At 59.3% G+C, this 25,054-nt stretch overlaps 2 protein-coding genes across 8 annotated transcripts in view; one reads left to right on the top strand and one right to left on the bottom strand.

Moving 5' to 3' along the window:
* Positions 1 to 20,048, top strand: part of ADD1 (adducin 1) — a 79,728-nt gene extending 59,680 nt beyond the window's left edge. For 3 of the 6 annotated variants that reach the window (XM_079767648.1, XM_079767649.1, XM_079767650.1), the window contains exons 7-16: positions 2,087 to 2,230; positions 2,330 to 2,428; positions 3,294 to 3,470; positions 7,685 to 8,029; positions 10,440 to 10,541; positions 10,893 to 10,982; positions 11,545 to 11,637; positions 15,621 to 15,777; positions 16,016 to 16,099; positions 18,304 to 20,048. In XM_079767648.1, coding sequence (XP_079623774.1) covers positions 2,087 to 2,230; positions 2,330 to 2,428; positions 3,294 to 3,470; positions 7,685 to 8,029; positions 10,440 to 10,541; positions 10,893 to 10,982; positions 11,545 to 11,637; positions 15,621 to 15,777; positions 16,016 to 16,099; positions 18,304 to 18,659 — 1,647 coding nt within the window. In that variant the 3' untranslated portion in view covers positions 18,660 to 20,048. The remainder of the gene's footprint in view (positions 1 to 2,086; positions 2,231 to 2,329; positions 2,429 to 3,293; positions 3,471 to 7,684; positions 8,030 to 10,439; positions 10,542 to 10,892; positions 10,983 to 11,544; positions 11,638 to 15,620; positions 15,778 to 16,015; positions 16,100 to 18,303) is intronic. The other 3 variants (XM_079767652.1, XM_079767651.1, XM_079767653.1) reach the window with 3 other exon arrangements.
* Positions 20,049 to 20,534: 486 nt separating this feature from the next.
* On the bottom strand, positions 20,535 to 24,426 carry MFSD10 (major facilitator superfamily domain containing 10). 2 transcript variants are annotated; one of them, XM_079767759.1, is made up of 13 exons: positions 24,303 to 24,426; positions 23,630 to 23,882; positions 23,448 to 23,544; positions 23,091 to 23,194; positions 22,719 to 22,877; positions 22,481 to 22,642; positions 22,086 to 22,194; positions 21,887 to 21,998; positions 21,673 to 21,781; positions 21,492 to 21,582; positions 21,334 to 21,381; positions 21,163 to 21,252; positions 20,535 to 20,973 (listed from the first exon to the last, which is right to left on the bottom strand). In XM_079767759.1, the coding sequence occupies exons 2-13, from the start codon at positions 23,801 to 23,803 to the stop codon at positions 20,849 to 20,851; spliced, it is 1,380 nt and encodes a 459-aa protein (XP_079623885.1). In that variant the 5' UTR covers positions 23,804 to 23,882; positions 24,303 to 24,426; the 3' UTR covers positions 20,535 to 20,848. The 2 variants fall into 2 exon arrangements, with proteins under 2 accessions (XP_079623885.1, XP_079623886.1); XM_079767760.1 differs by having other exon boundaries at positions 23,630 to 23,887; positions 24,303 to 24,391.
* Positions 24,427 to 25,054: the final 628 nt, after the last annotated feature.

Below are 25,054 nucleotides of genomic sequence, written 5' to 3'. Positions count from 1 at the left end.
AAACCCATGAGTCTGAAAATGCCCATTAGACTTCCATGTTAGAAAATTAGAGCGTGGTGAAAGTGGAGGGCAGATTTCAGTGTGGAACACTGTGGGGAGGTGCAGAATGACAGCAGTAAACTTAGAGAGCCTTTGAGAAGAGGGCAGGCAGGATGGGTGGTAAGTAAGGGTGCTGTGGGCTCAGGAAGGGGTTAGTGGGACTCGAGGGCCTGGAGGGTGCTGATGGGCTGTCGGGGAGGAGCCCCGGAACCCAGGCTGCATCATGACTGGGGAAGTCAGAAGGCGGCAGTTGGGGCAGGAGGGCACCGTAGTGCCGGCTGTGGAGAGCAGGCCTCCCAGCCCACAGCCCTCCAGGGGCCTGCCCAGCCCATCACCCGGCTGCGTCCTGCTGGGTACCCGGGTCACCCTGGCAAAGCCCAGACCTCTCAGATTGAAAAGGAGCGTGCCGGTTGCAGGCCAGTCCTGTGAAAACGGAACACTGTCTGGAATTGGCTTTTTATCACCAGTCTCATACTTTAGTGACTTCATGGGCTTGTTTGTACAATAGATGATCTAATTGATTCAGTAATGCTGACTTTTAATATCTTTTTTAAATTTATTTTTGTTTATCCTCACCTGAGGATATTTTTCCATTGATTTTTAGAGAGAGTGGGAGGGAGGGGGAGAGACACAAAGAGAGAAACATCGATTGGTTGCTTCCTGAACACCCCTTCCTCCCCGCTCCTCCCCCTTGGCGGAGGAGGATCCAGCCTGTAACTGAGGTACATGACCTTGACCAGAATCGAACCTGGGACCCTTCAGTCCTACGGCCAATGCTGAGCAAAACTGGCTAGGGCTTGATTTTTAATCTCTTGATGTTTGAATGTCATGCATGTTGATTTGTTTAAGTGAGTGAGTGATCTGGTTTATTTTACTTTGAATGTGTGGTTCTTGATGTCAACATCAGTTTTATTAAATATATCATTCTCTGAAGGATGTAATTTTTTCTTAAAACCCAAGAACCATTAGAGAGGTACCTTTGAGAATATGGCTATAAGCAGCTACCATGTAATTTGTTTCAAAAACTATCAAAAGTTTACTTTGTAAGGAAATTTCTTCTTGTAGGTGAGGAAGTTTCTTAAAGCTGATACTGTGAAAGGAATTAAATATTATATTGCCTTTTTTGTGGTATTGTCTTTTTTTTTTTTTTTTTACATATTTTTATTGATTTTAGAGAGGAAGGGAGAGGGAGAGAGAGAAACATCAGTGATGAGAGAGAATCATTGATCAGCTGCCTCCTGCATGCCCCCTGCTGGGCATTGAGTCCACAACCCAGCTATGCTGACCCGGAATTGAACAGCAACGTCCTGGTTCATAGGTTGATGTTCAACCACTGAGCCCCACCTGCAAGGTTAATTTTTTTTTTAATCTAAATAAATGTAAAGAAATTGTACAGTATCATTATCCTAAACGTTTACAAATTTGCGCTTATCTGATTATCAGGTGTTTCGGTCTAACCTGCACACACAGCCGTAGAGCACTGCCGTGTGCTCTGGTGCATTCAGAGGAGGCTGTTGCCTGTCCTCGGGTCCGGGGCTCACCTTGTCGTTACGTCTGAGCTCACAGAGCGTTAGCGTCAGTGTAGAGATCCAGGAAGATGTGGACTTCCTCTGGGGCTATCCCAGCTTAGTGAGCGTCTGCCTTTTTAAAAGATCTATTTTATTGATTTTTTACAGAGAGGAAGGGAGAGGGTTAGAGAGCTAGAAACATCGATGAGAGAGAAACATCGATCAGCTGCCTCCTGCACACCCCCCACTGGGGATGTGCCTGCAACCAAGGTACGTGCCCCTGACCGGAATCGAACCTGGGACCCTTCAGTCCGCAGGCCGACGCTGTATCCACTGAGCCAAACCGGTTTCGGCAAGCGTCTGCCTTTCTAACTGTGCATTGCAGTAAGACCCAGAGTAAGTTTTTTAAGCTCATGGGTTCATTTATTTCTCAGAAGAGAACAAAGTTAACTCTGTTCCCTTTTTTATTTCTTTGAGGAAAGAATTCTCCCTGTCATCAGTCAGCGAGGGCTTTCTCACTGTGACTGCTTGTTCTCCAGGTCTCCGCGATGAAATGTGGGCTCCTGCCCATCTCCCCGGAGGCCCTTTCCCTTGGAGAAGTGGCTTATCATGATTACCATGGGATTTTGGTTGATGAAGAGGAAAAGGTTTTAATCCAGAAAAATTTGGGTCCTAAAAGCAAGGTCAGTAGGCATGTGACCTGGCGTTTGCATTATGGAGGGAAGAAGGAGAGCGAAAGCATCGGTGTCCTGTCCTTCATGGAGCTCTCGTGTTCCCCTCAGGTCCTCATCCTCCGGAACCACGGGCTGGTGTCCGTCGGAGAGAGCGTCGAGGAGGCCTTCTACTACATCCACAACCTCGTGGTTGCATGTGAGATCCAGGTCGGTGCTGCGTGCGTCTGCGCTTGATCTAGGCTTGGCAGGCTCCCCAGAACCTCGGGTGCTGGTGTGCAGGAGGAGTCTTGAGCAAGTTTCTGCCAAATCTGAGCTCCTGGATTTGGAAATCAAACAGGGCAAATGCCATGTCACTGATTTAGTTTGGCAAATGGTGGTTTTTTTTTTATTTATGGAGTACTATGGATACAGTGTGTGCCAACCCCTGTATCAGGTGCTTTACATACGTTATTACATGGGATTCATTTGACCTCATGGCATTCCTTTTGAAAAAACAGGAGCAGAGAGCTAGAAGCTTGCCGCAGTCTCACGGCTGTAAGTGCCACTTACGCCACTCGGTGGCAAGTGCTGCCCAGCCCCCAGTTTGTTCTCCTCACTGGCGTCTGTGCAGCCGTGCCTTCCCCATTCTGCTTCATATGCTCTTGAAAAGTACTTTATTTTACATTTCTCCTCCAAGTAGGTGGGCCCCGTATTTTTTGAGGCTAAAGAAAAACTTCTGAAAATAACCTTGTTTTTAAAAAATTCATTATGGGTTTATTTATTCATTTAAAATATTTATTGAGAGAGAGAGAGATGGACTTGTTGTTCCACTTATTTATGTATTCATTGGCTGATTCTTGTATGTGCCCTGACTGGGAATAGAACCCACCACCTTGGTGTATCAAGGCGATGCTCTAACCCACTGAGCTACCTGGCCAGGGCTGAACATAAGCTTGTGATTAGTCTATCACTGTCCATTCTACATTTCTCATTCTTACACCTAGGGATTGACATTTCTGTGTCCGTGATTTCTCACAGTCATCTGTGCTCTCAGTATGGAGCTCAGACCGCAACGTCTGCTTGTTTTGAAAAGGTTCGAACTCTGGCCAGTGCAGGAGGGCCAGACAACTTAGTCCTCCTGGACCCGGGGAAATACAAAGCCAAGTCCCGCTCCCCGGGGGCCCCGGCAGGGGAGAGCACCGCCTCGCCGCCCAAGTGGCTGATCGGTGAGCAGGAGTTTGAAGCCCTCATGCGGATGCTCGACAACCTGGTAAGAGCGTTGTACCACCTCGTGGTAAGGGTTCCTTCTAACGCACAGGTGTGCTGGTGTTTGGCACCAGTGAGGTGGTGCTGCGGAGTTGCTGTCCTCATGCGGTGTCCGAGCGCTGGCTCCTGAAACATCCCCAGCAGCACTTCTAAGCCATATCACCATGACGTGGAGGGAGAGTTTCTTGTCTGTCTTTGTTTCTAAGATAATCTTGGGTGGGCTCCGTGGGTTCAGAGCACGGACACGGCCTGCTCTACCACAGGCTGCTGGTAACTGACTCCGGGACGGAGGGTGGCTCAGCACCTTCATCCCCCCCTCCGCTCTCCAGGGGACTTTTAAAGCGGTCGGCAAGGGGTTTGTTGTTTGTGTTACCAGGAAGTTCTAGCTGTTTGGAGGCCAGTTACTGTTCCACAGACACTGCTGCTGATTCTCTGTGTGCCTCGTCCTGACTGCAGGGGCCTGAGCCCAGACGCAATGTGGGGGGCTTTGGCGTGATCGGGCTTCTGCGTGGACACGGCAGGAGGTGGTCTGCCAGTGTGTGGGGGTTTCAGTGGGGGCCTTCATCCTTTTTCACAGCACAGATCAGGGAGACACTGTAGGTAGAAGGTGGCACGTGGAGATGACCTCCAAGGACAGGCAGGAACACGGCAGGCCGAGCAGGGCAGAGGTGGGCATCGCGGCGAGGCCGCAGCAGCACTGGAGAGAGCGGTGGGGATGGGAACATGCCTCCAGTCCGTCTCTGACTTTGCCACGGTCTGTAATTACTCAGAACTAGTCCGCAGGGTCGGAGCCACCGCACTGTGAGGCAGATGGCTCTGTGAGGGGCCCTTTGATGCTGCGCTGTCACCTCTCAGCTGCCCTTCCTGCTGGTGGGCGTGAGGGCCGGTCCTGCGTGTGGGACAAGGGCCCTGGGAAGGGCTGCAGTCCTGTGGGCGTGGCTGCTCGGGAGGGCAGCGCCGGCCCCGCTGGGACGCCTTCCAGCCTCACGGAAGACGGGCCGGCTTTGGAACAGGCCGCGACGGGATGGGTGGCTGCAAGAGGCTCACCTTTCCTGCAGATCCTGGGACACAAAGAATTCCTGGGTCTGATTCAGGGTGTGCTCGGGGGCGTGTCCACAGGAGTGGGTTGGTCGGTGAGGGAGCAGTGGGCAGAGTCTTCTGGAACTTCTGAATTCAGTTGCTTGGTCAAGATGGTTCGCATTGACTGACCATCTGCTCTTGAACCTGTAGCCACGAACAGGACATGGCTCTTGCCCTGGTCAGGGAGGTGCAGCCCAGCATTGCGCTCTGCGCCCTGGCAGCACGCCGAGAGCTGCAGGAGAGACGCATGGGCCAGCGTTGGTCAGGGAAGCAGGACAGGGAACCGCTCACCGAGGAGATGGCAGGACGTTGGAGTCAGGCGGCAGACCAGGGGTGAGCAGCCTCGGAAAGGCGGCTGGAGAGGGCTTGAGCGCGGGCAGCGGTGGCCCAGGTGGCAGCACCGGAGTCAGACACCCCCGGGCTGGGATGGCCCAGTCTTAGCCCTTCTCTCCTCCTGGCACACACTTTGACGTGCACTCTCTCGTGCCTAAAAGTAAGTGGAGAGCAGGAGAGAGGACAAGAATGAAGAACAGCAGCCACCCCATCTTGTGCACTCAGTACATTCTGGAAAATGGAGAAGAAAATCTAAATTGGGCAGTAACTCTGATTTGATCGGGGAGGAAGCTAGAGGGTGAGAGGCTGGTCTGTGAACCATTCAGCACCGCCAGGCTGTTCCAGTGCCTTCTTATGGGCGGACCTGGTACAGTTTCTGACAGCAGCAGGCCCTGCGCTTCATAAGAAACAGACTGGACAGCAGCCGCTGATCACAGTCAGGATTCAGCCAGGCAGGAATCCATGTTTTTAACTAAGCCATGTTTACGGAAAAAAACCATTGAAATCTGTAAAGAATTTTTGTGAATTTATTTGAGCCAAACTGTGGACATATGCCGGGAAGCAGAACCTCAACGAATTGAGATAATGCTCCGGAGAATGGCGAGTTACATTTGTATTTATACATTGCCATCACAGGAGGGACATAGGTGGGCTACATGAAATTCATTGGTGACGGATTAAGGAGATGGGATAAAGCAAAGCTGGGAAAACCCCTGGGATTGGATAAAGAGTGAAATGATGGACACATACTTAGGTGGGTGAGGGAACAATTAACATGATAATGCAGGAATTTGTGGTATCTGTCCTGGTACCCAGCACATTTGGTTGTGCCCCAGGGGCTCCAGAAAAAGGGAGGTTACCAGTCACCCAGACGTTTCAAGGGTATGCTATCATACATGCAAAAAGACAGGCTCAGTTAAGGTAAAGGTTGACCTTGTCAGTGAAGATACCGGCCTAGGATGTAACTGCCCACCATCACTGCGTTTAGTTAAAGTTTAATTTCAGACCGTCCTTTGTGGTGACTTTCGGTCTCTGAGTTTGCAAGACCGCCATGCAGGCCTCCCCTGGGCTGTCAGGTCAGCATGTGGCCCCTTCCGTCCACAGCCATATAATAGGTCTGAGGCCTGTGTATTGCCTCTAATTTTGGTTTCACAGCAATTAAAGGCAAGAATAAAGACCAAGCCCACAGCCTGTGAGGGTAGGATTCTGTGGAGTCCTGGTGGTTTATCCTGAGTCCTGGAGACTACTCGAGTCCTGGCTGTCCACGCGAGAGGACGTGTGACGTATAAGCGCTGTGCTTTCCGAGGACAGTCTTCCTGGCGGAGTCCGCTCAGCCTCAGCCGAGCGTGAGCATCTCGGAGCCTCTTCCCGAGGACTGCGTGGGGAGGCGGCAGCAGCTCCAGGGCTTATTGCGTCCTTCTTGTTAACGTAGTAAAGGGATGGTTGGGAATGAAGGTGGCCCCCACAGGAAAGAAGCACCCAGAGGGAGAGGGAATCCCTGGACTGAGGGGAAGTGCACGTTTCTGGCGTGTCGGCCAGCGGCGCGGGCCCGCCTCGTGACCAGCCCTGCACTCGCTGCCCGCCCCTTGCTCTGGCTCCCCGTGAAGCGGCGGGAAGGACTTGGTCCAGATGCGAGGCTGTGGGTCCGCAGTGCAGGGGAGCTGAGCTCACAGGCTGCCCAGTCACGGCGCCAGCTGGGCCGGGTTCTGGGCAGGCTCAGCGGGGGGAGGCCCCCCTGCCAGGCTCTCAGGCGGCGGCCAGAGCCCGTGCTCTTACCTCGGTAGTGGCCACGGCGGCGGGCTTCCTCAGACCGGAATGCACGGAGAGCCTCAGGTGGCGCCACACTCCCCCAGTGCGCCTCTCCCTTTGCCAGTCCCTCTGGTGAGAAGCCAGTCACAGGGAGGGCCCTTCAGGCGGGGGGCCTCGCCGCATCACCAGGCTACGCAGGACAGGAGGCTGATGCCCACCCTGGCCTCGGGGATGCTGCCTGTGGGGCCAGCAAACAGGCTGGTCCTGCCCAGGGCCGGGGGTGGGCACGGCAGGTGCTGGCCCAGAGACGAGAGTTAGGGGCACTTTTCACAGAGTGATGGCTACGAGGCAGAGTCCAGGGCTGAATTGGATGTCTCAGTGAGGAATCTTGCCAGAACCAGTTGTCATGAGGCGTGCTTTTTGGTCTCCCTGGAGTTTGTCACGGTGTCTAAACTGACACTTCAAAGGCAAAAAGTATTAGGCAGGTTGATTAGTAAAATCTGTATTGTCGCCAACAGCAAGTAATTTTAAACTTTGTATTGAAATACAATAAACAGGAGAGTGTACCTGTTTAAGTATTCAGTTTATTAGTTTAAAAAACTGGGTGGAACCAACACCCAATCGAAAACCAGCGCCAGCACTCCAGAAGGCCCGTCCCTCTGTGAGGCACTCCCCGTCCCAAGGGTGACACCACGCAGCCTTGTAAATGGGACCAGGCAGCGCCCCCTTCCCCCTTGGGTGTCGCACTCGGCACCACCTCAGGCTCACCTGGGGTAGAGAGTTCTCGTGCCGCTCCCAGGCCGTGGTGAGCACGCCTCGCGCCCGTGACGGACTTCTGGTGGGTTCCCGTGGGCTGGTAGCAGTGGGGCTGCTGTCGGCATCAGGGCCTTGGTTTTGGTGAGCGTGTTCGCATTTAGGTTGGGCTTGTCCTTGGGGTGTGGTCGTTGAGTCATAGGCGCCTGCGTGCAGCCTCAGGTGTCTCTCCCCCAGCGTTCCCCGAGGAGGTCTGTGCTGAGACGGGGATACTGACTGTCTTTCACTCTCTTTGGACTGCAGGGTTACAGAACTGGCTACCCTTACCGCTACCCGGCTCTGAGAGAGAAGTCTAAGAAATACAGCGATGTGGAGGTTCCTGCTAGTGTCACAGGTTACTCCTTTGCTAGTGACGGGGATTCGGGCACTTGCTCTCCTCTCAGACACAGTTTTCAGAAGCAGCAACGAGAGAAGACAAGATGGCTGAACTCTGGCCGGGGTGACGATGCCTCTGAGGAAGGGCAGAACGGAAGCAGCCCCAAGTCGAAGACTAAGGTGTGGACGAACATTACACACGATCACGTGAAACCCTTGCTGCAGTCTCTCTCGTCCGGTGTCTGCGTGCCAAGCTGTATTACCAACTGCTTGGTCTGTGCCTACCTTACTGTTCCTAGTTAGATGATGTAGAGCAAGTGGGGCCGCTGGGCTTCGGAGGCTTTGGGAACCAGCCCTCTGACCCCGATTGAAGGCGCACCTTCCCCTTAACCTCTGTATCTGAACCCACATCTGAGGCATCAGCCGTAATACCAGTACTACTGTCTGCTCGAAACTGCTTAAGATGCTGTCCCTCTCCAGTGATTCCACTTTACCTAGTGCGTACGTAGCCAAAGGTCCGACTAACGTGTATTAACCTAAACCCAGGCGCTGCCGGCGAACTCCCTGTCCTCAAGGAATCTTACTGCTTCACACACCAAAGGCAGTTCAGTCAGAGCCTGTTGGTTCAGTGTTGTGAATGCCGGTGGTCTCAGTGCGTCACTAACTGTTCTTTAACGTCTCTAGTGTTTTCTTAAGCAGTTTCTCCTCTGGGTCCCGGCCTGCTCCCGGCCGGCCAGGCCCTCCCTCGTTAGCCTCCCTGCTCTGTCCCAAAGCCTCCGAACGCGCTCAGCAGCCGCCTCCTGCATGGACTGTGCATGTGAGTAGACCGCCATCGCGGAGAGTCTTCTGACTCCTGCCGGGGGCGGCATGACCCCAGTGCAGCGCAGGCCACCGCGGGCACCAGCGACAGAGGGTTGCTGCCAATGTGCTTCACGCCCGTGTTCACCGGCCCTGAGCCGCCCTCGAGGTCCCGGCACTCAGACGCCTCTGTGGAGACGGTCTTCACGGCCCCTCACCTAGCCCGGGGCAGCCGTGCTCCTGCGGTGGAGGCCTGCGAGCACACGGAAGCGGGCACAGACCCAGCGCTGCACGGCTGGTCTGCAGTGCAGGCGAGATGGGCCCAGACTCGGGGCACCCAGGCAGCACACGGCTTCCTCCCCTCATAACGCTCTTACTTTGTAGACGTATCGAAAGAGTCCTGACCTCCAGGTGGCTGGCGTTTTCCTGACGCACAGTTGGTGAGCGCCTCTGCGCCCCTGAGCCGACATGCCGTCCACGCCGGCAGAGGCCCAGCGCTGAGCCCGGCCTCCTCTCCTTCTCGCCCCTGGTCCCCCCTTCTTCCCCTCTGTCCCTCTCTCCCTTTTTTCCTTTTCTCGTGGCCTTTGTTTCGTTTTTACTGATGTTGCTTGTTAAGGGGAGTGGGCCCGGCGCCTCCGCTGCTGTCAGTACTGTGCCGCAGGCTGTGCCCATTTCCCCGAGTGTGTGTGTGGCAGCAGCTTTGAGCTCCATGTACTCTCTGGGGGAACAGTGTGCAGTGAGTCGGGCGTGTTAGTCAGTGTGGCGTGGAGGGAGGCCCTGGGCAGCATTGCCATGTGTTTCTTGTTCGGGATGGACACACCGTGCCTGCGCCCAGGTTGGTATGTTCACTTACAGTAATAGTGTCAAGCTCCTGAGGTTGCTGTGTTCATGTTTTGACTGGAAATTACCTTTAACGAAAGGCTGGAGTGGTTTAATCGGAAGAGACCATCAGTGAGTACCTCCCAGCGCACGCCCATCGCGCTCCCCGCAGTGGCTGAGCTCCCGCTCCGTTGCTTTCTCCAGGTCTGACGGTTACGGCTCTCTTAGTGCCTCTTGAAAACGCCCTGAACAGGATAGCGTTTGCTCTCCAAGGTGGGCTTGTGTTAACACTCAGCGCCGCCGCCGTCTCAGAATTACAAGGTGATAAAAACGGTCACATTTGATTGGAAATTCAAAATCCAAAGTGAAAGGCGCAGGGTGCTGGCAGTGTGCCCCGCCACCTAAGACAGCCTACTGGTAAGGGTCACGTGCTTCCAGCTCCAGTGGGTATTTTTGTAACACCCAGAGCGTGACGTTACATAAAATATGCGACATCACCAGATCTTCAGCAGGTGCATACGCGTTCATGCAGCGATGTCCTTGGGTTGAAATAGCTGTGCACACAGTGCATTCTGATACTGTAGTTTATTTTAATGCAGAACTTTGGTGATGCCCACTCTTGCCTTCCAATGCCGAGTCTTCCCTCCCTCTGGGTAGCACGTCACATTGCTTTCCATGACCTGTCATCTCATGCTTCCAGCTGGCTTTGGTGTTGACGATGCTCAGAGCGGTGAACCAATGTGCTCTGAAGGGTCCCCACTGGCTAGTCTGCGGGAGTGAGGGGCTCAGCTCTGTCGTCAGTCCATGTCAGACCCTACATTCCAGTGGGGCTTTCTCAATGGCTCTGGCCGGTCAGTCACGACTCTGGCTCCGCCATTCCTGGTTTCCGTCTGGACATGCTCCCTGCCCCCTCCAGCCGCTGTGGTGGCACAGGGTGTGGTCATTGGTTCATCCTCTGTGATGCTCAGTGCATGACCAGATGTGAGGTCAGTTGGACAGATTGGGTGCTTTGGTGTCACCTGTTGCCGTCCCAGTTCTGACATGTTAACTCTTCTTAATGTTACAGTGGACTAAAGAGGATGGACATAGAACCTCCACCTCTGCCGTCCCTAACCTGTTTGTTCCATTGAACACAAACCCGAAAGAGGTCCAGGAGATGAGGAACAAGGTGCGTACCGTGTGCGGGGGGCGGCTGCCGTGGGTGGGCGCGGTGCTGGCTGCTGCAGGGCAGAGAGCGCGTGTCGGGTTGAGGTCTGCTGCCCTGTGACGCAGCCTCGGCCCCGCTGTGCGCGTGTGCTGTGCGCCTGTGGCCCCGGAGCTGCAGGCAGGGCTGCAGTCTGCAGAGCCTTCACCCGGGACTGCATGGTGTCCCGGTGAGAGGGACACGGAGCGAGTGTGTGCCCCTCGAGTGAGTGAGTGAGTGCTTGCCCACGTCACCCAGAGGAGAAGGACCCACGCAGTACTGAGCGGGCGAGTGTGGGCATGCTGCTGACGTGGTCCTCCCTGTTGCCGTCCTCAGATCCGAGAGCAGAACCTGCAGGACATTAAGACGGCCGGCCCCCAGTCGCAGGTGCTGTGTGGCGTGGTGATGGACAGGAGCCTCGTCCAGGTGAGAACTGGGAATTACCTTGTTGTTCTTCCGCAGTCTCTCTGAGAACCCTTCATGATCAGAAGTCACAGCCACTTTCCCTGAGTTGTGGGTCAAGCACGAGCCTGCCCGGGGCGTGTCCCCTCCCGCGCTCATGCCTTGGGGGTGGCACGGTGCCTGGGGACCAACACGCCCGGTCTGAGCGCTGCACACGTGTAAAGTGCTGGGCTCCGGGGCTTGGCGGGCTTATTCTCGTCCACGTTGCTGTCTGCAGCAGAGCGCTGCTTGGTGCCTGTGGCCCATGGTGACCCGCATTTCTATAAAGGAACAGCGCCTCGGGGCCCCTGGAAGGTCGTCAGCCTGTAGTTGCCTCTGACACTGTGCACATGCCTGCAGGGCAGGCGACTGGCACCGCCCCTTCTGACAGGTCAGGGTGGTCCTGGTCCTGGGGACTGGGCCACCTCCGCCACCTTCTTGGTGACGTCGCTGTCTCTGCTGCATGCTCGCAGCGGCGCCATCCTGTGCGCTCCGTTGGTCGGTCAGGCCGGGCCAGGGGCTCTGCTGACTCAGTTTACTGTTGCAGGACGCACCCCTGTCTGACTGCACGGAGACAATCGAAGGGCTCGAGCTCACAGAGCAGACCTTTAGTCCAGCTAAACCTCTCCCTTTTAGAAAGGTACTCCTCCTGCCCTTAGTTACCTGTCGGCCCGCGCTGCCTCCTGCCTGCCCGCCCCACCTGCCTGCTCCTCTGGCATTGTCGCCGGTCACGACGGAGCCGCACCCGGGCTCCAGCTCCTTTGTGAGCGTACAGAAGGTGCCGTCCTGCCTCCCTGGTCTGTAGGGAAAGCCCTGGCTGGGAGTGTGGTTGCGCCTCAGCATTCGGACGGTGCTTTTCTGAGGTTCTGCATGTGACTCTGTTAGTGCCGGTGCTTCTGTGCGGCCTGTTCCCTCTGCCTGCTCAGCTGTGACCGAGAACATAAGGAACATGTAATGGGGTGCGGTTGAAAGACGACATTTCAGGGGAGTGGGAAATGAAGCAAGGTGGTCTCTTGTTAGCCCTTGTTGATGAAATGTCTTTATTTTGACCTTTAATAAAAATCTCGATAATTTTTTTAATGTTGAAGGTGGGGGGGGGAAGACTTGTGAAAATTTGAAACCCCAAATTACAATTCTCCGTGTACCTGCATACCTCAAGTGCTCAGTAGTGGGAAATCCACCGTGTCACGTGCCAGGTGGAGGCTCGCCTGTTCTAAGCTTTGAGGCGCCGAGGGCAGAGGCACCTGCAGGGTGAGGCCTCAGGCGTGCGCCTGTGTCCCGGGGAAATGTTTGAGTCCCACACCTCCGGTGAGTGCAGGTGTCCTCACCCACGCCCAGGAGCCAGAGGAGGAGGCTGGCACCAAGGTTCTGTGTTCCTGTCTGGCACCCTCGTTAACAGCCGTAGTTTGCATATTTGTGTATTGTTCCAGTGGCTCCTGTTTCCCTGGTCCTTAAAATGGACTTCCAGCGACCATTCTTGGGGAGCCTCGCAGACCGTGGGAGAGATGGCCTCCTGCCCCGGTGGCTTGTTTTGCATGCTTCCATCCGGGCCATCTTAGTTTCTCGTTCTTTTGTCTCAGGTGTGTGTAGGTGTGTGAGTCCGTGAGCCCCGGGGGCTTATTGAGCAGAGCAGGTTTGGACCAGCTCTCTGGCATTGGATTGCATTTAGTGGTTCCTGTTTGTGTCCTTAGGGCTGCCTGCCTGGAAGGCAGACTGGTCCGCTGTGTTAGCTGCTGCAATGGCAGTTCCTCAGCCACCGCAGTTCTGGTTGGCTCTGTCCAGCAGTGCTCAGACGTGGGTGTGCATCAGTTCCCTGTGAGGAGGCTTCATGGAGGGTAGCCAGGGGCCCCTCCGGCTGGCTGTGGGAGTGGGGTTCCTGACCAGTCCCACGGCCTCTGCAAGTCCGAGCACCAGACTAGACCCTGTGAGCGCCGTGTCCAGGCAGGATCAGCCGAGAAAGCCACTCGGCACCGAGCCCAGCAAGGAGGTGCCCCGTGCAGGTTCCTGTCCAGCTTCTGTTTTCCCCGCCATCCTCTTCCGGGTGCTCACGTTTGCACCCTTGGTCTTTTTCCCGTGACAGAGCATATTTCGTTTTGATGGCAAGAATATGCTTTGACTCCTCTGATGTCCTTGACTGGGGTGGTTTCCACGTCTTTTGTGTGGACCACAGAGCACACACACGGTGCTCCTAGAGGTGGCGCTGCTCACTGGCAAGTTGAACTTCTTGAGCGGGTGAAAAGGACTGTGGGTCAGCGCCCTGACAACGCCCTTTCCCGGAAGGCAGGCGTGCAGGGACTCGCTTCTCGATGGAGCGCCTGAGGAACGGGTGCTTGGACTGTGGAAGTTGGGGCTTTTCTGGAAGGAAGGACTTTTCTTTTGCTTCCACCTCTCCTTTGTCTTCTGGCAGAAGAAGGGGCAGCGATCGCCAGCCATCCCCCGTGCTCCAGTGCCCAAAGGGACAGGAAGCCCAGCCAGGGCTCTCTCGACTCAGCATTGTGCAGGCCAGTGTGTGGCTGGAGGTCACTCTGCCACCTGGATTTTCTTCCCCGTGAACTGAGTCGTTAGAGATGGGCGTGAAGATTTGCACTTAGCACCGTCCTGCTGCCGTCCGGTGTGCAGCCCAGACTTCCCGTTCTGCCGCACCTGAGTGCACTTGGTGGTAAGCACCGAGTGTGTGCAGGCCCAGCACTCAGAGGGACATTTAGCCCTGGCCTGTGGCTCAGGAGCTGGAGCACCTGCCTGCGCGTGCGGGTTCAATTCCCTGGGTTGCAGGTTCGATCCTCAGCCTTGGTCAGGGCACCTGTGGGAGCCAACCAATCGATGTATCTCTCTCACATCAATGTTTCTGTCGCTCTCTCTTCCCCTCCCTTCCTTCCTTCCACTCTCTCTCTGGAAGTCCGTGGGAAAAAGTATCCTTGGGTGAGGATTAACAAACAAAAAGGAACATAAATTCAGATCTGTAGATTTTTCAGATGAAAACCTGATGCCTCAGCCCAGTGCCAGGAGGAACAGGCATCTGGGTGCTTAGGGCCCTGGGGGGCGGGGGGTGCAGACGGGAGGAGCCAGCATGAGCCTCCACGTGGGCTGCTGGAGGGAGCTGCCCCTTCACCCCTGCCTTCTCCGCCCGGCTTGCTCCCCGCAGGGCCTGTTTGTCTCTGCAGCTCAGCATCGCTCTTTCCCTAGTACCGCTTGGCCCTCCTTGAGGGCCAGGTGGCCTGGACAGGAAGGGCGTCTCGGTGGCAGTTCTTGGTATTTTGTTCCCTTCACTGATTTTGAACATTTGACTAGAATGATGGAAAGTGTTTCTCTCAAAGCTCATATCACCTTCCTGTTTCACTGGCAGGCTACCAGGATGCACAGGCACTAGCCAGGCTGCGTAGATTACAGAGTCAGTGCCCAGCAGACGCCTCTTGCGGATGGTAAAACAGGCCTGTGGACAGGAGAGGGTGTGTCTCGGGCCAAGGTCCGAGTGGAGAGGAGGATGCGAGTCCCCGTCTTGGCCAGGGAGGGCTGCTCTGAATGACAAGCCGGTAGATTGGGTCAGGCCGGTCAGAAAGAGGGCTTGCTGACTGTCAGGTTATCTTGAATCTGATGACAAGTTGATGACAGGTTGCTGATTCCAGCAGGCGCTTTCCTTCTGTCCCTGGGGTCTGGGTCATGTCAGTGGTCAGTCAGGGAGTGCTCCAGGCACTCTGTACCCAGATTCCCCGGCCTCGGTCTGGCTCTGTGTCCAGGGCCCATTGCTGGGATGCTGACTGCCTCTGATGCGTGCCCCTCGCTGAGGAGAGCGCAGGTGGACCGGCAGGCATGAAAATGATTTTGGATTCTCCTGTTTCCATTACTTTTGGAGCTCTCATTAAGTACTGGGCATGTGCATGAGTTCCGGTTAACTCTCTCCGAGGCGAACATCAGAGCATTTGGGGCCGACCAGGCTGAGCTGGGCACAGAGCTGTGCTGCGCAAGGGAACGTGCGGTGGCGCCACCCTCAGCCCGCCTGGCTCCCCGCCCTCCGGGGCTGCCCGCCTCCTCCTGGCAGGTGGGGCTGGTCTGTGCGCCACCTCGGTGCTTCACAGGGCTTGGCTTGCTTTTCTCTTGTACAGGTTCTGTTTTCCAAATTCCCGACAAATACTGGTGCTTGGGGACATTTTCTTTCTTGGGGGGGGGGGGGGGGCGCATTTTCTTACTCTCGGTGTCAGAAGAACAGAACTTACCTGTGCTCCTAGCACGGAAGCAGGTCTCTCATGCCTGACCTGAGTGTTGTAATCGGTGACACTTTCTGACGTGTGGGGAGGGCATTGACTTACAAGTCCCCTCTTCCCGCCTGCCAGTGAGGACCTGGGCTTGTCCTCGAGGTGCTCTGTGCGCTCCATCTGCCCTTTGCTGCCGTTGCTTCCGAATCCTGAGGGCTCTCTAGGATTCTTCTCCCCTGTTACCGTTACTTTGTTGCTGCATCAAAATCGTGTTTCTCTGTCTTCTGCCCCTGAAGGCTGCAGCTCAGCCTCACCCTCAGGGCTGTCTCTGTGCCCGGAAAGCTGCCCCGCCCCACCCTGCCTGCAGCCTGGCCTGGGAGGAGGAAGAGTCCGGGCAGGGCTCCTGCAGACCCAGCCTCCCTTCTGTCCGCAGGGGGAGCTGGTGACAGCCTCCAAGGCCATCATTGAGAAGGAGTACCAGCCCCACGTCATCGTGAGCACCACAGGCCCCAACCCCTTCAACACGCTCACGGACCGCGAGCTGGAGGAGTACCGCAGGGAGGTGGAGCGCAAGCACAGGGGCCCCCCAGGTGAGTGCTCGGGGGAGGCCCCGGCGCCAGGGCAGGTTCTGCGTGGGCAGGCCCGCAGGTGAGCGCCTCTGTCCTCCAGGCCTTTGGTTCAGGGCAGAGTGCTCCTCAGTGCACACTCCTCCCTCCTCACTCAGGCTAGTCCCAGAGGGAGTGGGGCCGACTCACCTGTGAGGGCTCAGGTGCAGGCTCATGGCGGCCTCTTACCACGCACGCCCTCTCCCCTTCTGCTCACCTGCAGAGAGTCTGGACGAGACTAGAGAGCAGAAAGACAGTCCTCCAGAGCCCCTTGCTGCCCCCTGCTCCCCCGTCAAGCTGGAGGAAGGTGAGGCCTGGGCTGGGGCGGGCGAGGCTGCCCCAGTGCGGGAGGGCGCATGGCACTGTGTGGATGGGTGTCCACGGTGGGGGTGGGAGAGGGGGCTGCGTGTTCTGTCCAGTGGAAGGCGTGGCAGCGGACACTAGTGAGGACGTGTGCCTTTGCGTGGGAACCGGCACAGCACGTGCTGGGTGCTTCTGGGCCCAGCCTCTTCCGCTCCTGCTTTGGCCTTGTCCTGGGAACCTGAGGCAAACAGGTTTGTTAGTGAGATGTCACAGGTGGGGGGCAGCCTTCAGGGATTGGAGCCCCCTTCACTTATGATGTCAGTTTTGCCCACTTTGCACACGGCCTAAACCTTCCTGTGCTCGATTCCACCTCCGGAAACGTCCTCTGTGGTGTCTGAGCTGCAGGATGTCATTTGACTGCCGTGTTATCAGTCCATGGAGAGCGCTGGCCTCCGTCGGCCTCTCAGACCACTCACCGCATGTCTGTGGCGTGTGGCCTGCGTGTCTGTCCCTCGGTCTTATACATCATGCTTCCCATGTCTGTCGGGAGCCTGTGCCGCACCTTCCACCCACCTGTGTCCACAAGAATGGCTCGGCCATTCTCCTCTGTCCCTGGTGCTGTGACTGAATGCGTAGACTCTCTCCCTGTGCTTTTCTCTTCTTGTGGCTGCGTGGCAAGCAGGAGGATGTGCTAAAGAGTACCTGTTACCATAGTAAGTACTGCGGTCCCTGCGCTTTGCCTCATTCTGCTTCTTTGTTGCTTATTACGTTCTGTTTTCTGTTTATTCAAAATAAAAACAGTGTCTTGCCCCCCTCCCCCGTCCCCCCCTCCCCGTACCCAGTCCTTCATTCCGGGCAGTGGCCTTCCGGGAAGGGGTTCGGTCACCTGGAGCCGCAGTGGGCAGCCTGCCCGCGGGCTCCCATGGGCCCACAGCGGTGCTCAGAGCTCTGAGTGCCCGGAGGGCGGACAGTCTCGATGAGGCTCAGACAGGTGGGGTTGCCACCTGCGGTCCCATGTGTTTGGACCTTCGCTTAAGCTTCATGCTTAAGCTTAACGTGAGGGGTAGAAGAGCGACATTTGGGCTATTTTTAAAATGTATATATTTTATTGATTTCAGAGAGGAAGGGAGAGGGAGAGATAGAAACATCAGTGATGAGTGAGAATCATGGATCGGCTGCCTCCTGCACGCCCCACACACTGGGGATTGATCCTGCAACCCGGGCATGTGCCCAGGACCAGAATCAAACCCGGGACCCTTCAGTCTGCAGGCCGACGCTCTAGCCACTGAACCAGACCAGCAAGGGCGGTGCTGTGTTTTAGTGGGCCATTTGGTCCAATGATAAAGGTTCCCCTGGGCCCCCACAGGCCCCCTCTGCATGCTTTATAGACTGCCTCACCTCCCCTGCCCCGGCCCAGAGATCCCGGGCCGGCCTCTCCCCGGGCCGCGCCCTCAGTATTTGTCACCTGCACTCAGCCCCTCCCGTCTGCTCCCGAGGTGCAGCTGTTGACGTAGGAACAGGTTTGGTGCTCCTAATCTGCCAGCCGCTGTCACGTTGTAGGCTGTTCTTAGAAAGTCTGCACACCTGGTCTCCCCCTCCCCCCTGGAGATGAGCCTCTTCCCGGCACCAGCCCTCGGGCTCCTGAAGACAAGTTGCACTTTGTGCTTTGTTTCCGTTCCAGTTGTTAAAGGGCTTGCTTTTCGCCCCTCTCCCTTGCCTGATGGGTCACGTCTTCCTCTAAACTAGGCTTAGTGTATTTGATGCTGATGTTGCACGAGGTTGGGGAGTTCCTTGTGCATCCATGGGCTGCCGTGTTTTCCATGGCTCCCTCCTTGGGGGAAAGCAGGTGTGTGGACCCAAATGTAGGCTTAATTTCAGGGCTGCTGAGGTGCCCGAGGGGTCTAGAGCAAACCTCGTCTCAAGGGTGTCAGGAGGTCACTGCACTGAAAATGTGCCGTTCGCATGGCATGCTTCCAGGAGAGGAGCTGAGCGCCCCCCCCCCCCAAAGGTGGAGTCTATGTTGGGCACGATGGGCTCCATCCAGCCTTGAAGTAGAGTCACACGATTTAAGTTCCTTATCCTTGTCTTGGTAGAAGGCCCTGGCGTCCTCACAGTGGCAGTTTCTGTGCAGGGTGCTGCCCACCTTGAGGTCCCTCTCTGAGGCCTGGGCAGGTGCCCTTTAACCCCGTCTCTCCTACCGCCCACTAGACCTGCAGGATGCTGTTTTCGGAGACGACAGTGATGCTGCCACCTTTAAGCCCACTCTCCCTGACCTGTCCCCTGATGAGCCTTCAGAAGCGCTTGGCTTCCCGACACTGGACAAGGAGGAGGAAGAGGGGCTTGGCGAAGCCCATGGCCCTCCCAGCCCCACCAGGTCCTCCACGGTGGCCAGTCCTGAGCCAGCCCCGGCCCCGGCGGCGGAAGAGGCCCCCTCCCCAGCTGCCGAGGGGGCTGCCGCAGACCCAGGCAGCGATGGGTCTCCCGGCAAGTCCCCCTCCAAGAAGAAGAAGAAGTTCCGCACCCCCTCCTTCCTGAAGAAGAGCAAGAAGAAGAGCGACTGCTGAAGGCCCGTCCCGCACACACCGACTGTCTCGTGTTGTCTTCCTGTGTCACGGAATGCGAAGCCCACCCTCACACAGCTAGAGCTCCCCGCCTGACCAAGCCCACGTAGACCAGAGCTCACCTGCGCTCGCACGGCCTCCCCTGCGCCCAGGCCTCCACCTCAGGTCCAGGGAGGCTTGGTCCCGTGCCCACCTCTGCCCGTCTGTCTGCTCCTCGGGGCGTCCTGGGGCGTTCAGGCATGGTTCTGGCTGCGGTCAGAGGCCCTGCCGGCTCTGGCCCTGCCCTCTTGCTCTCCTTCTGTCAGAGTGACCCACGCTCTGTCCCTGCTAGGCTCCCCTCCCCCCCAGGTCTCAGGTGACTGACGCAGACTCCTAGCTTCCTGCTGGCGTTATCTGCTCAGCGATCTCACTTTGTCCATACACACCAAGTCTTGGTCCTGTGCAAACACTCCTGTGCCTGCCAGCGGCCAGGGCACTGTGGTGGCCTCGGGGAGGCGGCGTGAGGACCCGGCAGCAGACTGGCCTGAACACCCTTGCAACCTATGCATGGTCTACCCGATCACCCCCCGGCCAGCACCCGATCCAGGGCTCAGTCTTACTGGGGTCTCTCCAGTCCTGCCATAGGGAGGCACCTCAGTAAGGGAAGTCTTCTAGCCTTCTCTTCAGCATATTTGCAATCCTACGTTGTTGTGAACATGAACGGCAGCTTTCGCTTTGGTTTCTGTAGGCCTGCCTTGGAGCACCGCTCACCTGTTTGGGCAGGTTTCAGAACAGAGGGCCTGCCCTTACCTTCACTCAGCCCGAGCTCCAGGCGGACGTCGGCCCTGGTGGCCCCCGCTGGTCCCGAGCCGTCCCCCGTGGAGCCTACTTGCCCTTGCTCACCTGCGCTCACCTCCCCCCCGGGAGGCAGCGGGGAGCTGCTTGGTGGCAGCCGGCAGGTGGCCACGTGGGCTCCTCGAGGGCGCCTGTTCCGGGAGCTGCTGGGTGCCAGCCTGCCCGCCCCAGACAGGCCCCTGGGGAGGCGGGAGGGCCGCGGTGGACCTGGAGCTGGACGTGGGCTCAGATCCCCAAAACTACACACGCACGCAGGACCGAGGCTGGCTGCATGGCGCTGGCCTCCGCTTGGAGCTAACGAGAGCAGCTGCTTGTGTGTCAGTTTGTTGCCAAGTGTGTCCGCCTCCCCACCCCCACCCTCCTGCGGTAACGGACTCCTCCTTTGACCCGCCTCTGTCCCACATATGCAATGACTTTAATCCACTTTTGTAGTTTACTTTAACTTTGTATCACCACATGAAGTCTAGCCAGACACGGACACAGGCTCGGGAGGGCAGGCCCTGTGTCCTTTCTTCATTGTAACATGCTTCACTCACAAATAAAGTTCTTCGAGCTGTATCCTGTCTGAACCCGGGGAGCGGTTTTACATTTTAATCCCTTTTTTCTTTAAAATAGGACTTCCAGGAGTTTGTCTCTTCCCCAAAAGACCCCAAAGTGTCTTACTTCTTGAGACACCATTTGCCACTTTGGATTGGGAGGACCTTCTAACCCAGAGCTGCCCTGCCCTTCCAGCCTGTTCCTCCCTGGGGCTGCTGGGCAGGGCCCACGGACTGCTGAGTCCTGTGTCCTCTCCAGTCAGCGGACCCTGGAGTCAGCCTGGAGGGGGCTGAGCAGGCAGGTGGGGCCAGGATCTGTGACAGGGACAGCCCAGCCGAAGGCTCCCTCCTCCTCCATCCGCCAGGTGTCACCTGCCAGTGCTGACCATCTGGGAGGGTCCTGCACCTGACTCCACCCCCCACCCCCATGTGCGGGAGGGAACGGCGTGTGGTCAGTGGAGCTGCTGCGGGGGCCCGGGGTGTGGTGGGGGCCGAGGGACTCCGGGTACTGGAAGGAGGCACTTGGTATAAAACAGCTGCTTTATTTTGTCATCCAGACGCCTGGCTGACAGCCTGTTCTCCAGAGAAAAACAAGCAAACCGGAAGCCTGGACAGATCTGGAGCCCCTGACGCTGCTGTGTGCACCAGGCAGGGCCTCCGGTCAGTGGGAGGAAGGCTGTGACGCCCCCTGGGCTGCAGGCCCTGGACTTCCTGTCTGGGCCCCAGGAGGGAGGGAGGGGTCGGGCTGGCAGGCAGGGCTGGGCCGGGCCTGGCCTCTGACTTCCTGCCTCAGCTCCTCTGGCCTGGGCTGGGCTGGCTCTGCTACTCGGCCTTGAGTGTCTGTGCCTGGGGCCGCAGGGGCCGCAGGGGCCGCAGGAGGAGGACGGGGAGCAGGAAGAGCCCTGAGCACACGGTGAAGCAGGTCGGGGCCCCCGTCAGCCAGTACACTGGAGGGAGAGACAGCCAAGCAATGACGTGGGCCCGCCGCACCCGCCCGCACCAGCCCCAAGTGGCAGGACTGAGCTATGGGGTTAAGTGGCCAGAACGGAGGAGGCAGCTGAGGGAGGCCCCCTTCAGGGCCCAGCAGCCCCCGAGGCTTGGCTCCCCAGGGCACATCACGTGTCCCACAGCCTCACCTGAAGCGGCCACCATGGGCCCCAAGGCCCTGGCCAGGGCACCCAGGCTCCGCAGCGTGCCCATGACTGTGCCCTTCTGCCCAGGCGAGCCTGTAGGGGAGAAGGAGGGGCCCTCAGGTGCCTGCTGGCTTCTTCCCACCCCGGAGGCCTTGGTTGGGAAGGGCCTCTCACCATAGCCGGCGACCACGGAGGACAGGCAGGGCACCACGACTGCAGCAGCTGATGGGGGACACGAGGGAGGCACCGTCACCCCGAGGAAACGGCTCTGACCTGGAGGGGTCTGGCCACCAGCCCCACCGCGCCCCTCCGGCCCTGGCAGGCACACTCACCGAAGGAGTAGAGCAGCAGCCCCAGGCCCAGCACAGGCAGCGAGCGCCCCCAGCCGATGAGGAGGAAGGCGGGGACCAGCAGCAGGATGGCCTGCAGCGGGACACAGAGGACCTCAAGCCCCACTCCTGCTGCTCCCAGCAGAGCTCAGGAGCCCCCCCACCCTCCAGGGGTCCCCCATACCCGTTTCACAGCTGCAATTTCCCCGCCGGGGCTAATCCGCCGGGCGTAGGTGCCTTGGATGGTGGCCATGGTGAGGCCGATGAAGAAAAACATCTTTCCCTGCTGCACGCTGGGAGGGCGGGAACCTTAGCGCCCCTGCTCTGCCACGCGGAGCCAGAGGACCCGCTCACAACCCTGCCCACCCCGGGTTCCTAGGCTGGGCCCGCACTCCCACCTGCTGAACTGGAAGCGCTGGTGTGTGAGGAAGCTCAGTGTGTACTCCAGGCCCGAGAACAGGAAGAGGTAGAGGAAGTAGACGAGGCCCAGGCGGCGCAGGTGGCTGAGCCCTGGGGGGCAGCGGGGCAAGGGCGTGAGGGGTCCACCGCCCAACCGCAGCCCGTGGAGCGCCACCCGCAGGAGGCGCCGCTCCTTACTGTCTCCCGTGGGCGGGTCCTGGCCGTGGGCCACAGCGGAGAAGCGCAGCAGGGCCACGGGACTGAGCAGGTCGGCGGCAGCGCGGAAGCCCAGGGTGAGGGAGGGGGCCTGGAGGGGGCAGAGCTGGAGAGGCTGCTGGCGGTCTGGGGGCACCCCTGGGCAGAGCAGCCCGGGAGGGGCGTGGCCAGCGGCCTGGCCTCCACCGCACCCGCCAGGCCTTCGAGGCAGGGGCTGGGAAGCACAGGGACCCCAGGAGGCACTGTGTCCCCAAGAGCCTCTGGACACCAGGAGAGGATGTCCGGCCTCCCCGGCACCCAGGACCGGCTCCCTGCAGGCCCCGGGAACCGAACCCCGAGGGCCGGGACCTGTCGGTAGTTTCTGGGTTCCTCCGTACCCGCTTCTCGGGGGGCAGCGTCTCCGGCAGGAAGCAGAAGAGAAACAGTAGGTCCGAGACGGCGAAGAGCAGGGCGAGCCAGGGTGCCATCCGCAGCGGGAGGCAGGCGCCCAGCATGGGGCCCAGCGTGAAGCCCAGCGAGAAGGCCACTCCGATGACTGCCTGGGGAGAAGCCACCGTCAGGAGGGAGGCCAGGCCCCGGAGCCCCTCCTGGCCTCCACCCAGCACGGGCACCCACCATGCCTCTGCTGCGGGCGGGCGGAGAGCCCAGGTCGGCAACGATGGCCGTGGAGAGGCTGACGTTCCCCTTGCTGATGCCGCCAATCACCCTGGAGGCCAGGAAGGCCGCGAAGCTCTCCGAGGCGGCCCACACGGCGTAAGAGGTGGCCAGACCTGCCTGCCTCGGGGCAGGAGCCAAGGGCAGGCACCGTCACCTCAGGCCAGGAGGGGCTGCCTGGGCCCACAGCACCCCTGGTCCCTGCCCTGCTCTGCGGCACCCAAGGGCCCTTGTGTCCCCAGTGGCCGTGGGTGGCAGAAGCGGCTCTGGGACAGCCTGGCTTAGACACAGGAGCTGCTGGCCCCTCAGGTACCACCCCAGGGGCACCCGTACCAGGGACAGCAGCATCACTGGGCGCCTCCCCAGGCAGTCGGAGACGGCCCCCGTGAGCGGTGTCCAGAGGAACTGCAGGACTGAGAAGACGGAGCCGATCAGACCTGAAGGAGACAGAAGTCAGGGTCACCACACCTCAGTCTCCGTCCCCAAGGGTCTGCCCACCTGGCCCAGCACTCCCCGGCCATGGACCTCACAGCCACGGTGGCTATGACAGAGGGGACACTGAGAGGGAGCAGATGGTGCCGGGAGTGAGGGGGTGTGGAGGGAGGACCTGGACGATGGGAACTCAGGGAGGGAAGACGAGGGGCCGGGAAGGTAGGACCAGGGGCTCCAGCCTGGGGCTCAGCGCCACACCTCCGAACAGGACGCTGTTGTATCTCTTCTCCGCGGGCATCCCGATGGCTGCAGCAAACCAGTCCACCCCTCGCTGCCAGGAGCCATAGAGAGGGTCCTGGGGGACAGGACGCGTGAGAGCCGGGGAGTGGGCGCCCACCGTGGGGTCAGGCATCGGGATGGAGGGGTGAGGAGTGGCTCACATGTGCACGGCCGTGGCTCTCCAGCAGCCCGGGCAGCAGGGGCAGCAGCAGAGTGAAGGCCAGGAGGTCCAGCAGGAGGCCCAGGAAGACCACAGTGACCACGCGGGTCTCCGACGCCGGCTGCTGGCGGATGGGTGGGCGCGGGGTGCAGTTCCCACCAGTTCCCCAGCCCATGATGAGGGCGCTCCGATCCCGGGCGGAGGGGGGTGTGGCGGGTCTGCACAGCACCTCTGGTTACCACAGCCCCTGACGCCTACCCTACCAAGGGGGAAACTGAGTCCTCCTGCGCCTGTCAGGCCCCCAACACCCTAGTGAGCACCCTCCTGGGGGGCGCCCATCACCACAGACGGGGTCCCTCGGTGCGCCCTCCCCAGACCCTGGGAAGCAGAAAGCTCGGGCAGCGGAGGTTGCGCAAGGAAACCGCAGCCACCGAGGCCAACCGTCCCAAGGGCCCGGGGTGGGGGCATCGCGGGCCCGAGTGGCACCCCGTCCCACGCAGCCGCCCCCGCGTCCTCGTGTGGAGCGGGAAGGGAAACTGAGGCCGGAGGAGGGCGGGACGTCTGTGGCCCCGGGCGGACGCGGGGAGGGGTCCCTGCGCCCGGAGAACACAGTCCCCGCCCGCACCGACCCCGCCCGGGCTCGCCGCCTGGGACTCCGGGGACCCCGCCCGCACCTGCCGCGGCCGCGCGCTGGGGACGAACAGACGAACCACCGGAGCGCCGGCCGGAGGGATGCGGAAAGGACCGCCAGGCACGCTGCTGGGGGCGGGGCGGGCGCGCAGGCCCCGCCCACCGGCACGCCCCGGAAGTGACGGGCCGCCGCTCTTCTCCTTCCGGCGGCGCGGTCCGTGCGGCAGTCAGTCTCCTAACTGCGAGTGGCCTCCGCCCGCCTCCCGGCTCCCGGCTCCCGGCTCCCGCCTCCCGGCTCCCGGCTGCTTGCGGTCGCGGCGCTCAGCTGCGGGCGGCGACCCCTGACCCCGCCGACTCCGGCCGCGGGGCCTCTCCCTCAGGGCGCACGCTGGTCGCGGCCCGGGACCCTTGCCCGGCGCTTGCTGACGGCTGGCGGGGCTGATCCCACCCGCCCCCCACCCTCTGCCCGAGGGGCGACCCTCCCTCCTGGGCTTTGGGTCCTCCGCCTGCGGGGCCGGAGGGGCGTCCCGCTTCGGTGCCTTAGGACGAGCCGTCACCACGGGCAGCGCGGCGCGGGTGCACGGCCCGTGGGTGTGACCACACGGGTCTCGGTGGGACAGCTCCTGCATCGGGTGCTGAGCCTGAAGCCCCGGCACCGGCAGGTGAGGAGGAAAGGGCCGTGAGGTCAGGCCGCAGCGACGTGACGCCCCCGGGCCCAGCTGGCGGCGGGGTCGGGCATGCGCAGCCGCCCGCGGCCCTTCGTCTCACACCACCCACGCCCCCATGTGGCCAACCC

Source organism: Cnephaeus nilssonii, assembly GCF_951640355.1.
Source record: "Cnephaeus nilssonii genome assembly, chromosome: 1".
Lineage (NCBI taxonomy): Eukaryota > Metazoa > Chordata > Mammalia > Chiroptera > Vespertilionidae > Cnephaeus > Cnephaeus nilssonii.
This window is presented reverse-complemented; position numbering and strand designations above follow the sequence as displayed.

Excerpts from the sequence above, each read along its gene's own strand:
- MFSD10 (XM_079767759.1), bottom strand. The coding sequence starts at position 23,803 with ATGGGCTGGGGAACTGGTGGGAACTGCACCCCGCGCCCACCCATCCGC. Across the intron at positions 23,195-23,447 it reads CAACAGCGTCCTGTTCGGAG|GTCTGATCGGCTCCGTCTTC; the intron begins GTGTGGCGCTGA and ends TGTCTCCTTCAG. Across the intron at positions 22,643-22,718 it reads CCGCCCGCAGCAGAGGCATG|GCAGTCATCGGAGTGGCCTT; the intron begins GTGGGTGCCCGT and ends GCTTCTCCCCAG.